The following is a 12463-nucleotide window of genomic DNA, read 5'->3' on the forward strand; positions in this document are numbered from 1 at the left end:
CTTAAGCTATAGCACCAATTGTGGTTTTTTTTTTGTTGTTGTTGTTGTTGGGTTTTTTAGTGCTTTATTGGAGTTAAGAGTCTCATGGACTTTCCTGCCCAGGCTAACTTCAATCCTTAGATCTCGGCCTTATGAGTAGCTAGGATTACAGGCGTGAGCCACCAGCACCCAACTTCATTAATTACCTTTTGAAGCACTTTTTATAAATATCAACTATTTAAAAATCTATCGGCTCATGAAGGCCAGTAACATTGATCAGATTGTGATCATCACCAAGCCCTAGACATCACCACATTATCTACCTACTTTAAATACAACCAGTTGGTCTCCTCTCTCTGCCTCGTAGCCCTCTACACACTGATCTCCACTCCAGCACAGAACACAGTGGACAGACTTTTGGAGTCTGCCTCCCCCTAGCTCCTCACTACCTGTAGCAATATTTCAATAACTGAATACTCACTCCACTGGCAGTCCTGATGGGTTTGGCCTTTAACTTGGGAACCAAGACTTTCCGATACTGAGGGGGGACTGCGGCAATGATATCCACCAGGCGGGGCTGCGCTGACAGGCCATATTTGGCTGCTGTCTTGGTTTTCACCCTGAAAGTAAAGCATCCAGCATTAGCAAGACCGTATTTCAAGCATGAGCTTCTAAAACAGCATCTATCACTCCTGTCTCTCCTCTAGGGACAAAAGTGGATTTAAGATCTCTGAATACTGAGGAAATAGAATAAGTAGATTTGTTAGTGACTTGCTCTTTACCTCAAGTACCAGAAACAAACGCCAAAGGTCTATGGAAGGGCCCAGGACGAGGACACAAGGCAGGTTACTTCAATATGATGCTGTGGTCTCTGTCCAAAGGACGACTCTGACTCTACTTGTTTTCTGCTGCACCACTGACACTGGGATACTGTCTAGTGCTCTTCAGGATGTTTAGGATACCCTTGGCCTTTATCTGGTTAGCATTCTTTGTCCTGTTCTATTGAACAGTTAAAAATGTCTTTAGAAAAATCACCTTGGTCAAAAATCACTTTCTTAGCAAAAATACTATACATACACACTCACACAAATAAAAACAAAAGAACAGCAAACATACATTTTAAAAAGCAACTTCTTCATCTGACCCTTCCTGATTATAAGTCTATTCTTAACCCTCAGAAGTAACTTTCATTCTGGTTGCCATAGTGTCTTGCTATGTAGCCAAGGCTGGCCTGAACTAAGGATCCTGTGCCAGTTATATAAGTGCATGTTATAGGTGCGTGCAACAGATGCCTAGCTAATTCCTTTGGTTTTTCCAATTTCATCAGCTTTTCTTTGTGTCTGCTAGCCAAACTATAACTGTCATTCTGACTTAAAATTAATCTAGAAATACCTGTGAGCTGCTTGTATCATTCTCAACACATGTTAACTGGGTACTTAGCATGCACCTAAGTCCTTGGTCTGCCAGCTCCTCTCATGTCCTGCATTATGATGAAACACATCCACATACCATACCAACCAATAATGAAGGTTTCTAAAACACAGCAAAGACTAATGCGCGTGGGAAAAGAGGGTGGGGATAACATAGACAACAGGACCAGAGGAAGAGAAGGCTCAGAAGGTAGGACAGGTTCTGAAAACATCGGGAGCCAAAAGATTCTGTGCTGCAGTGCTGGTTAGTAGGAGCCACCTAAGAGCAAGGCTGTGTTCTTTCTATAGACCCACTTACTTATTCAGGTCAATGTCTTTCCCCTGTTCATGGGCTTCAATCAGTTGTTTAATAACATCTCCGATGGTCAGCATCATCAGCTCAGCAGGGCTGAGGTCGCCTACAAAGGTTAGTCGCAACAGTCAAAGTCACAGTATTCAGTAAGGCTTTGCATTTTTTACTTCAGTTAAATCCTCCCCAACACAGTCTCTGTTATTCACAACCCGACCGTATCTTCCGTGTCTTTCACTTGGCTTTATGGGTGTGTAAAAGCAGAAGCTCAAGCCAGGCGCCGGCGGCTCGCGCCGGTCCTCCTAGCTACTCAAGGAGGCTGAGATCTGAGGATCGCGGTTCAAAGCCAGCCCGGGCAGGGAGATCCGTGCGACCTTCCTCTCCCGTGAAACCTTCAAACGCTGGAAGCTTCTGGGTGAATATTGAAAACTGGGCTCCGTGAGGGTGAGACACGCGCGGCCGAGCTGCTCCGGGCCAGCCCGGGGGGTACGAACCGGGGCGGGTCCGCTCAGCCCGCCGCAGGCGCCCGGCGCCCGGCCTGGCGGACTCCCCGGCCTGGGGGACTCCCCGGCCTGGCGGACTCCCCGGCCTGGCGGACTCCCCGGCCTGGCGGACTCCCCGGGGCGCACACCGCGGTCGGACTCCCCGGGGCGCACGCCGCGGGCGGAGCCGCTCGGACTAGGAACGGGGGGCCGGGGAGGCCCGACCGGGGCCCGACCCCGGGGCTCCCGCGCGAGGCGCTGGGCTCGGTCTCTGAGCACCGGAGCCCCCACGGCCTGCTGCCCCAGTCCCCCCCGCCTCCCCCCCGCCCCGTCGCCCGTCCGCACCTTTGCGTTTCTGCCTCATCGCCGCTCCGCCGCTGCGCAGGCGACCACGAAATCGGACGCAGACCGCGGAGAAAGTTGACGGCCGTAAAGCAACCCCGGATTGTCGTAAAAGCACGCCCACCGTACCGTAAAGCTCATCCCGGAAGTCGGCGCTCGAAGCCCCGCCCCTCCCCTCCCACCCGGACTCGGCACGGCCGCCGTCCCGTCCGGCTGCGAAGGAAGCGGGGTGTGTGCAATGGCGAGGCACCGAAAGCTCGACCCGGACAGTGTAAGTGGTGGGGCTACATCTTCCCGGAGAGACCGCTGGAGAAAGGCTGAGGGAGAGCGTGGGGGCGGGACAGGCGGAATGCGTCACTTCCGGTGGTGGTGACAGACTCATCCTGGGGACGGAGATCTGAGACCTGGCCCGAGCTGAGCCGGGGCCGGGGCCGGGGTCGGGGTCAGAGGTCGGGGCCGGGGTCAGAGGTCGGGGTCGGGGTCAGTCGGGCTCCGTAGTCTCAGCCCCGCAGCTGATCCCCAGGGTAGCCGTGGTGGAGAATAACGGTTTCCCTCCCAAACAAACATTCACACAGAGTTCGCCGCGTTGGGAACCCGGACATGGCTACTTGTTCTGGAACCTTCCCTGATCTCCCTTGTTTACGACCTTATTTGTTTACTTGCGGATTGAGACCTCTTCGCATTCTTTTTGCAGCCAAGTGTCACTTTATTGCCGTTACGCTTCCGTTCTGGAAGCCTCGAGTGTGCGCTCTTCCCGCCAGCCTTGAGGGCGCTGCCTCACGGACTTGGCACTGCCCGGTCAGGACGTGTGAGCTCTCTGTCCTGATGGCCGTGCGATTGCCAATGGACACACTTTATCTTCCCTGGAAAACATGTTAAGATAGGGCCAGCCCTGCTTGTTCCGTTGTTTTTCATTCTCTTCAGGGGACACTCAGTCTTGTCTCTGAATGCGATCCCAAGAGTCTATAGCTTTAAATATCATCTCTGTTCCTAGGTTTATAGTTCAACCCCGGCTTCTCCCCTATTTGACATCTCGTTAGATTTAGGTGTCAAATAGGCACCCCAAACTTAACATGTCTACAACAGAAATCTGTTTTTTCCTCCAAATCTAGCCTTTCCACACTTTCCTATATTGAATGATCCCATTATGCATCTCATCACTTAGAAACCGGAGGGTGCTACAATTGCAATTTGCAATTGAAATTGTGACATTTAAACTAATATTTGATATGCCAATAATTAAAGAGAGGGCATTCAAGCAGAGCCATAGTGACAAGGTCTTAGGTTAAGAAGGTTCCTGGTTTATTTAAGAAGGGAGGCCAGCATCAATGAGACAAAGCCTGTTAAAGGTCAGAAAAGTAATGGGGTAGTAGTGGAACTCATGTAAAAATGTTGTGCATTTAACCTTGGGCTTTTATCTAAGTAAGATCATGAGCCGTTGGCCTTTTAGCAGAGGAATTGTATGACGTACAGCTATGTCTGTTTGCTGGGCTGTGGAGCGGTGGAAAGAAGCAGGGTGCCCACTGTGATGCTATTACCATAGCCTTGCTAGTAATTCCATTGATACACATTAGAAGTATTTGGAGAGCAGTGACAAAAAAAAAAGTCCTAGGGCCTAGTCTATGTCCATCCTTACTAAATCAGAGGGCAAGGGCTAGAAGCCAGCCATTAGCATGTTTTTCAAATCCTTAGCTGTTTCCACTATACAGCCCAGTTTTGGGAATCACCAAATAGGCCAAGAGATTATTGTGTCTCAAATCAGGGTTGTAAACAGTGTTTAAAATCTGAATTGATTCCCCCACGGTATAACCCCTGTTATCACTGTATTTGATGTTGGTAAAATTTAGGGAGGGGAAGGGAAAAAACAAATTGTTTAAATAGGGATACAAGTTGACCCATTGCAACAATGAGATGTACAAGATGCTATATCAAAAAAAGCAAACTTTATAATTTAGGTGGGGGGGGTGTGGGTGAAGGGGGGCCAAGTGTAGTTGTGGAGATGGGAGGGAAGGGATGGTAGGGGGAAAACAAAGGAGGAGGCAACAATGCTTGATAAGAAACATACTCATTACCTTGCTCATGTAACTGTAACCCCTCCTCTGTACAGTATTTTCACAATAAAAAAAAACTTATTTTAAAAACCTGAATTGATTACGATAATTTCTACAAGACTTCCATCAGATGTGGGATATGGGAGAAAGACATCAGCGATCCTGAGCGAGACCAAAAGTTTTGGGGACTGGAGGAATGTGGTTATCATTCATTGAAACAAGGAAGATAATGTGTGAAGTGGGGGTGGAGGTGAGCAGGGATCTGTTTGAGATGCCTGGTAAGCAGTAAGACAATTCTTGATAACCAGTCAAGAGTTAATTGGTATATGGATGAAGTTAAACACCCTAGGTGAGAGTCCAAAGGCTAGGCCTTGGGGTATTCAATCATTAACCTTTGAAGATGAGAGGAGACAGGAAGGAACTGGAGACGCTGTATCAAAGGCTGTGGGAAGCAAACCGGAAGAGTCTGGATACCTGGAGGCCGAGTGAGGAAAGTATGTGATTGGAGCCAGGTACTGATAATAACTAGAGAAAAATGATGGTGGAATAGCCCAGGATCATTGGGTGTTCCTAACCACAACCTGAGGCAGTGCAGCAGAACACACAAAGAGAGACAGAGAGATCTGGGGGAGACAGGGTCCCAAGGCTCACTGGCACGTAGGCCCCGAGTTCCCACAAGCAAATGGGAGGTTACCATGAATACATGCAAAAAGGAGAGCATCTATCTTAAAATTACAATTAGAGCCCAAAACTGTGAGAGACATTGGTTCCCTTATTCGTTGAGACAAGGGACTGCAGCCCACAAGAGACTGCAGCCCACGAACATCCACCTTATCTAGCCTTCAAGGTCACCAGCCCCAAGGAAGGGGGATGGCCTTAAGGTCTGGTCTCTTCACCTTCTCCAGGGCTGTCTGTTTTAACCCTTCCATGACCAGCTCTCAGTGCTGACGAGACAGTGCTCCAACCTCTCAAATATTTTCCAGGTTTCACAGCTCAGCTTCAGAGTTCCCTACAATTGAGGACTGAGACAAGAACAATTTTGGGGAGTGGTAAGGGAGACAGCCTGACTGGAAGTGGGTTTATGATTGATTAAGAGAAGATTGAGACTGCATTCCAACAACTCTCACTGAGATCACAGTGTGTGTCCATGAACACAAGAGTTTGTGTGCAGATAATCTAGTGGAAGGTGAAAGGTTGAGAGGCGCATTCTCCTCTTAAGTCATGGGACACGGTGTAGAGGAGAGGAGATTAGCGTTGATGTGTGCATGGATGACACAGCCAAGAACAGCTAGTAGGAGAACCCATGACAATAAGGAGAGATGGCAGAGCTGCAGAACTTTGAACTGTGTCAGTGTTTTTAGCAAATTCAGTGGAAATTTATTCTGGAAGAGTGACCAAACTATCAGGCCAAATAGATCTGTTAGGTGTTCAGGAACACATTTCAAGGACTGCTATGAAGAACCCAAGCAGCCTTGAAACTCCCAAAACCGGAGGAGGAATCAATGTGGTGTAGGGACAGGGATTAACCAGATCCCACCCATCAAACACAGGAACGGGGTCTCCAGCACAGGGCTCCATTTCAAGAGAACAAACACACCAAACAAACTAGAAACAATCAGATCTTGGCACCAACAAGAAGATCCAAGGGTCTACAAGAGGGAAAGAATACCAAAAACTAATTTTAGTAACCAAGTGGTTTACTAGAGTTGCTTTCAATTAACAATATAATTAACTGTTGCAGCAAAGAAATGTCCAGCAGAGGGCGCGAGAAGTACATGGGATAAGAATATAAGGGGTAATTTTTGTGGAGAGAGATAAGATCCAGCACTATGATCATCACGATCATTTTCGGTGTCTTGAACTTTATATTGGCTTTTTTTTTAATGGAGTTTGAATTCAGGGACTCCCTCATGCTTGGTAGGTAGACTTTCTACTCCCAGACAAAGCCTCCAGGCTATTTTTTTTTTTTTGCACTGGCTATTTTTGAGATAAGGTCTCCCACCTGGAATGCATATGGACTGCAATCTGCCCATTTTAGGTTTCCTGTTGTACCCAGGCTCCCATACACGATGGTGCTAGCTCTGTTAAGAAGGGGTCTTTTCATTTGCACATCCATATTGATTGCTACACTATTCACAATAGCCAACTTGTGGAAACAGCCCAGATGCCCTACAATAGATGAGTGGATCAAAAAAATGTGGAACCTATACACAATGGAATTTTACACACACATTAGAAAGAATACAATTATGTCATTTGCAGGAAAATGGATGGGCCTTGAACAAATCATCTTAAGTAAAGTAAGCAAAGCTTAGAGAGACAAACAATGCATGTTTTCTCTCATGCAGAAGCTAGATCTAAAATACCAGGACACAATAAATTATACAGGTCTCTGGGCATTCACACACAGTGAGACCAAAAGTGAATACTCGTAGGAGAAGAACAGAAAGGCCCAGTGCCTATGTGTGTCTAATCATACAAAATAGCATGTATCAAAATGAACTCCAAGAAATGAAAACAAGAGTTGTTTTTCTTTTGGCTGTTTTTGTCCCTTTTTGTTCTGTTTGTTCCTTTATATGTCTTTGGGAGTTGAAGGGGAGGGACAAAGGGCAAACAAAGGCAGCAACAGTACTTACTGGACACTATGTTGAAAATGAACTATACAACTTGTGGGTGTAGAGGGGAGGGAAACACTGGGAGAGAGCAAAAGAAGGGGTGACATTGCCCAAAAAGAAAAGTACTCTTTACCTGACTTACATAGCTGCAAACCTCTATACATCACCTTTATAATAACAATAACACATTTAAAAGCAGGGGTCTTTTGAACTTTTCTATCCAGGATGACTTTGAACTGTAATCCTCTCAGTTCAGCCCCCCAAGTAGCTAGGATTATAGGAATGAGCCACCAGTGCCAGGCTAAATTTCTTTAAAAATAGATTTGCCTTGTCATGGATTTCCAGGTGGTAGGTTAGTTTACATCACCATCTCCTGTCTTCCATTTCTCTCAGCCATGTCCCACTTCAGGAAGTTTGAGGAAACAGCACTTTATCTTTCTTAAAGGTGGGGCATTTTTCTGACCTGTTCAGGTAGCCATATCTAACTAGATAGAGTTCACCGAGTGTGCTGCCATCTGATGAGAAAAGAAAAGACACTACGGTCTGGCTGCTGGCAGCAAGAGATCAGAAAGAAGCATGATCTCCAGTCATGCACAGTTCAAGTGCAGGGAGAAAATAGCCTGTCTCAGTATCTGAGGAGAGGATGTGGTGATTGCCGGGGATGACAAGTGAGTTTCACTTCTGCTCCAACCACTGAAGTTGAAAACCCCTCACGTTTTCAGCTCCACGCCTTGTACCAAGGCGGAGAAGCCGCTGTCCTTCTCCTTTGTGGATTCCTGGAACCGAAGCAGGAAAAACATTTTCTTTTCTTTTTATTGACACCTGGTAAGTTTCTATTATGTAATTTAGATTGTAATTTGTGTTTGATACTTCGTTTGAAAATAGACTTCTGAAAAAGGTTTTAGGTTGAAGAAAGGACTTGTGAAATTCATTCAGAGTAAACTCATACAATTTGCCCAATTCCCTTTTGCATTAGGGTGGTACATTTTGTTGTAAGAAATAAACCAATTAAAGGTGCATTATTATTATTATTATTAGCTGAAGTGTAAGCTTTATTCAGGGTTCTTCGTTTGTTTCTCACAGATTTCTATTCTAGGATTTCAGACAGGATGCCAAGTTATCTGTAGTTCTGGTGTCTGCAGGTTGTTTGTAACATCTTTGTGACTCACCTTGCTTTTGCTGATCTTGACAATTTGGGGGGGGGGTACTGGTCAAGCGTGTGTAGGATTCCTTCTACTGGTTCTTGCCAGATGTTTTCCCATGATTAGACTGGAGTTATGATGGGAGGAAGATCACATTGCATTGAGGCTGTCTACCTTTACCACGATTTATGATGGGTTGACCTTGGTCTCTTGGTTGAGGTAGCACTTGGCAAATAACTTTGTTTCTTGTCTGTTTTTTATTGTAAATATACTGTACAGAGGGGTTACAGTTACATGAGTAAGGTAATGAATCCATTGCTATCCCCTCCTTTGTTGTCCCTACTATCCCTGTCTGTTTTAGTTTGTTTGAGACAATGTCTTGTCGTGTAGCCAATGCTGGCTTAGAACTCCTGATGCCCCTTCCTTAGTCTCCCAAGTGCTGAGATTCCAGGCTGTGTCACCATGCCTGGCCTCCGTGTAATTCTTTTTTCTCCCTAAGTTTCATCCTGAACTCCCTGGGAGAAGTCCTATAAAGGCACACTTAAGGAGTGAAGAGTCATGTTCCCCCTCCTCAAAGGCAGACAATCTTTCTAAATCCATGGTCTTCTTCTGCCTGGGTGGGTGTCGTGGATGCTCCCAGTGTAGTTTCTTGATGGGCTGCAGCTATACCACATCCAAGCCCAGATTGCTATGTGTCAGTACTTTTGTTGGCCATTGTATACAGTTGGTTTAGTAAGTGAAAGTACATGAACTTTACTCTGACCCTGAAGGAAACCCAAACCACTACCCACATTCTAGAATTCAGTGAACAAATCTTCTCTGACCTTAAGGTGCTTTTATTTTTGCTGTTGTTTCTGTTATGCAGGGTGGGGTTTGGCTAGTGCTTTTACCACTTGGGCCATGCCACGGCCCTTTTCCTTTTGCTATTTTTCCTCTCATTTAAGGCTCCTCGTGGATGACAGGGAAGGACTACTGCACCCCATCTTTTACTGATTGAGATGAGATCTCATGAATTTTTTGCCTAGCCTGGCCTCAAACCATAATCTTCCTGATCTCTGCCTCTTGAGGAGCTAGGATTACAAGTATGAGCACCATGCCCAGCCATTCTTGCTTTTTAAAAAGAGTTTTAATTGTTATTATAAAGGTGATGTACAGAGGGGTTACAGGTAAAAAGTACATTTCAGGTAAAAAGTACATTTAAAGACAGGTAAGGAGTAAGTCAGGTAAAGAGTGCATTTCTTCTTGGGCCATGTCCTCCTTCCCATGCTCTCTCCCATCCTTATCTACAGTTATATAATTTGTTTTCAACATAGTGTCCAGTGAGTATCGTTGCTGCATTTGTTCACTCCCAAAGACATAAAACAAATAGAACAAAAAGGGAAGAAAACAAAAACAGCTAAAAAGAAAAAAATGCAGCGTGCTAGTGGACACGTCTGTAATCCTAGCTACTCAGGAGGCTGAGATCTGAGGATTGCAGTCAAAGCCAGCCCTGATAGGAAAGTCTATGAGACACTTATCTCCAATAAGCCACTCAGAACACTGGAAGTGGTACTGTGGCTCAAGTGGTAGAGCCCAATCTTGAGCTGAAGAGCTGAGGGACAGTGCTCAGGCCCAGAGTTCAAGCCCCACCACCGACAAAAAAAAAAAAAAAAAAAAAAGAAGAAAGAAAGAAAAAACTCTTGTTACCATTTCCTGGAGTTCATTTCAATAAATGTTATTTTGTACGACCAGATGCACATAGGTATTACACTCTTCTAAGAGTGCCCTCCTTTGGTCTCACTGGTGTGAATGCCTAGAAACCTGTATAATTTATTATGTCCCAGTATTTTAGATCTAGCTTCCATGAGAGAATGCATGTGCCGTCTGTCTCTGAGCTTTTCTTATTTCATTTAACATGATTTGTTCTAGGTCCATCCATTTCCCTGCAAATGTCCACCTAGTCTAAATACTTTTAAAATGAACTTTGATCCACAGCCTTCGTAGTCTGTGTCTGCGTGCTATTCATGCTTATTAATTTGGTCAATCAGTTATTTTGGGATTCATCTGGTCCATTGTTCCTCCTGGAATTTGAATCCTAGAGCGTAAGTTATTCTGAAGGTGCACAGACATTTGTCCCTTGGTAGGCTACTTGTTTTCTTTTGACTCCAGTGTTCACTGATGATAGAATGCCCACATTTCATGTGACAATGGCTTGTTGAGCTAGTATCTTCAGAAGACAGATCTCTGTGTTAATTCCTTATTCTGCATCTAAAGTCATTACCAGGCATTACCGCATGCTTTCCGAGACATTGCTCTACCTACCTCATTCTCTCCTCGCCTAGGTTTTGATGTGGTTTGGCATGGCCAACTGAGCATTTCAAGCAAGAAAGCGCTCATGGGATTTAGTGCTCTCATTGACTACCGACTTCCCTGATGAGCGTGTCAGGTAGCATCATGGGGTCTTGGGATTCGGCTGGTCCATGCTGTAAGCAGATGGCACTAACAGTATATCCAAACTTCTCTAGTGGCAGAAAACATATGTTTCAAGAAAGCGTGTCCCATTTGGGGCAAGTTGTTAGAGAATTTATGCCAAGAATCCCACTGAATGCCTGAAATGACAGGGTTTGTTTTTGTTTTGGTGCCATATCGGGGCTTGACCTCAGGGCCTGAGCACTGTCTCTTAGCTTTTTTTGCTCAAGGTTGATACTTTATCATTTGAGTAAACAGCTCCATTTCTGATGTTTTGGAGATCAGAGTCTCACGCACTTTCCTCTGACTTTGAATCAGACCTCAGCCTCCTGAGTAGCTAGGATTATAGGATGAGCCACTGATGCCTGACTTGAAATGACAGCTATGTACCCTACATCTATTCTGCTCAATTTATAAGGTTTAGTTGATAAATTAGGCACAGTAAGATATTAACAGCAACAACGGGTGATAAAATATAGAACCATAGGGGGTGTGGGTTGGGCTGAGCGTGAACTACAGGAGAGAAGCACACCACCCGTATTCCTGTCACCTTCAACCAATGCCTCCTGGCACAGATACCATTCTGCCCATTCAAATCTGCAAACCAAACTAAGAATGAGAGACCGTTTAACTGCCACGTTGTGATTTGATTTGGGGTTCGTGTGCCAGCGAATCATGGTCTTCCTCACTAACGGCGCTTGGAGTCACTGAAGGCTGACAGGTCAGGAGGGTTTTGCATATATGAGACGGGCTGGCGACTCTCTGTTTGAAATGCATGATTGAAGACACCCAACAGAAACAACAGATAGAGAGCGCGGACACTCTGGGGGCTCCCCACTGGTGTCCCCCACATTCTCCTGTGTGTGGGGGGCGGGTAAGGAAGCTCTGGGGTTGTGAGGGCCTGGCTCCATCTCCACGCCATGTCCTGCTTGCCAGTGGCCTGGCTTCCTTTGGACGTGTCCCTCCTCCCCACACTCAGCAGATGCTCCATGATTCGTGGCGGCAAATAGCTCTAGTCCGGTCCCTGTTGAAGTGGAGATGGGGTGTGAGGAAGGTGAGAGAACATAGTTTCTGCACCTTTCCCTCCCCGTGCAGTAGCCAGCAATGGAACTCCAACCCTGGGGAGAGGACTTGCTGGGGCTAAATACCCTGGCACAGGCTTCAGGTCTCATCTGACCGGAGGGCACCAACAGTGCCTAAAGTAGGCAGGCTCTATATGTATAGCTCACCAGAGCTACCCTCATTTCAGAATGGGTTATCTTTAAGACCTCAGACCAATCAGATTAAACTTCCATAAATAAAATATTAACTATTGTATTAAATATTAAATATGAATGAACCAGGGCCCAGGTCCAGAGTCCAAGCCCCATGACCTACAAAAAGAAAAAAAAAAAAAAAGAACCAGTGTTCACATCTTGATCTTCATCACATTTAAGTCAACAAGTAGTCCATGGGGTATTGGGAGGGACTCAATGCTAAGTGAGAATGAGCTGGGCATGGTCACACACCTTTGGGATCCCAGCTATTGGGGAGGTCTAGGTCTAGGTCTAGATCCTGAGTTCTAGGCCAGCCCAAGGAAAGATTCACAGACCCTACCTCAGCAGCAAAATGGCTGGGACCACAGCTCAAGTGGTGAAAGCAACATTCCGAGCACATCCGAAGCCCTGGGTTCTACCTCTCGCTCC

General features: G+C 46.0%; 2 protein-coding genes across 5 annotated transcripts in view; one reads left to right on the plus strand and one right to left on the minus strand.

Annotated features, from left to right (window-relative positions):
• The window catches only part of Elp3 (elongator acetyltransferase complex subunit 3), a 54007-nt gene extending 51391 nt beyond the window's left edge, over positions 1-2616 (minus strand). The window contains exons 1-3 of the mRNA XM_042697850.1: positions 2526-2616; positions 1708-1807; positions 461-599 (exon numbers count right to left, since the gene is read on the minus strand). Coding sequence (XP_042553784.1) covers positions 461-599; positions 1708-1807; positions 2526-2544 — 258 coding nt within the window. The 5' untranslated portion in view covers positions 2545-2616. The remainder of the gene's footprint in view (positions 1-460; positions 600-1707; positions 1808-2525) is intronic.
• Positions 2617-2710: 94 nt separating this feature from the next.
• The window catches only part of Nuggc (nuclear GTPase, germinal center associated), a 40591-nt gene continuing 30838 nt past the window's right edge, over positions 2711-12463 (plus strand). The window contains exon 1 of one of the 4 annotated variants that reach the window (XM_042697852.1): positions 2711-2793. In XM_042697852.1, coding sequence (XP_042553786.1) covers positions 2761-2793 — 33 coding nt within the window. In that variant the 5' untranslated portion in view covers positions 2711-2760. Of the gene's footprint in view, positions 2794-5023; positions 5068-7835; positions 8014-12463 lie in introns of those variants that run through there. The other 3 variants (XM_042697853.1, XM_042697857.1, XM_042697854.1) reach the window with 3 other exon arrangements.

Source organism: Dipodomys spectabilis, unplaced genomic scaffold, assembly GCF_019054845.1.
Source record: "Dipodomys spectabilis isolate Male_0828 unplaced genomic scaffold, ASM1905484v1 ptg000229l, whole genome shotgun sequence".
Lineage (NCBI taxonomy): Eukaryota > Metazoa > Chordata > Mammalia > Rodentia > Heteromyidae > Dipodomys > Dipodomys spectabilis.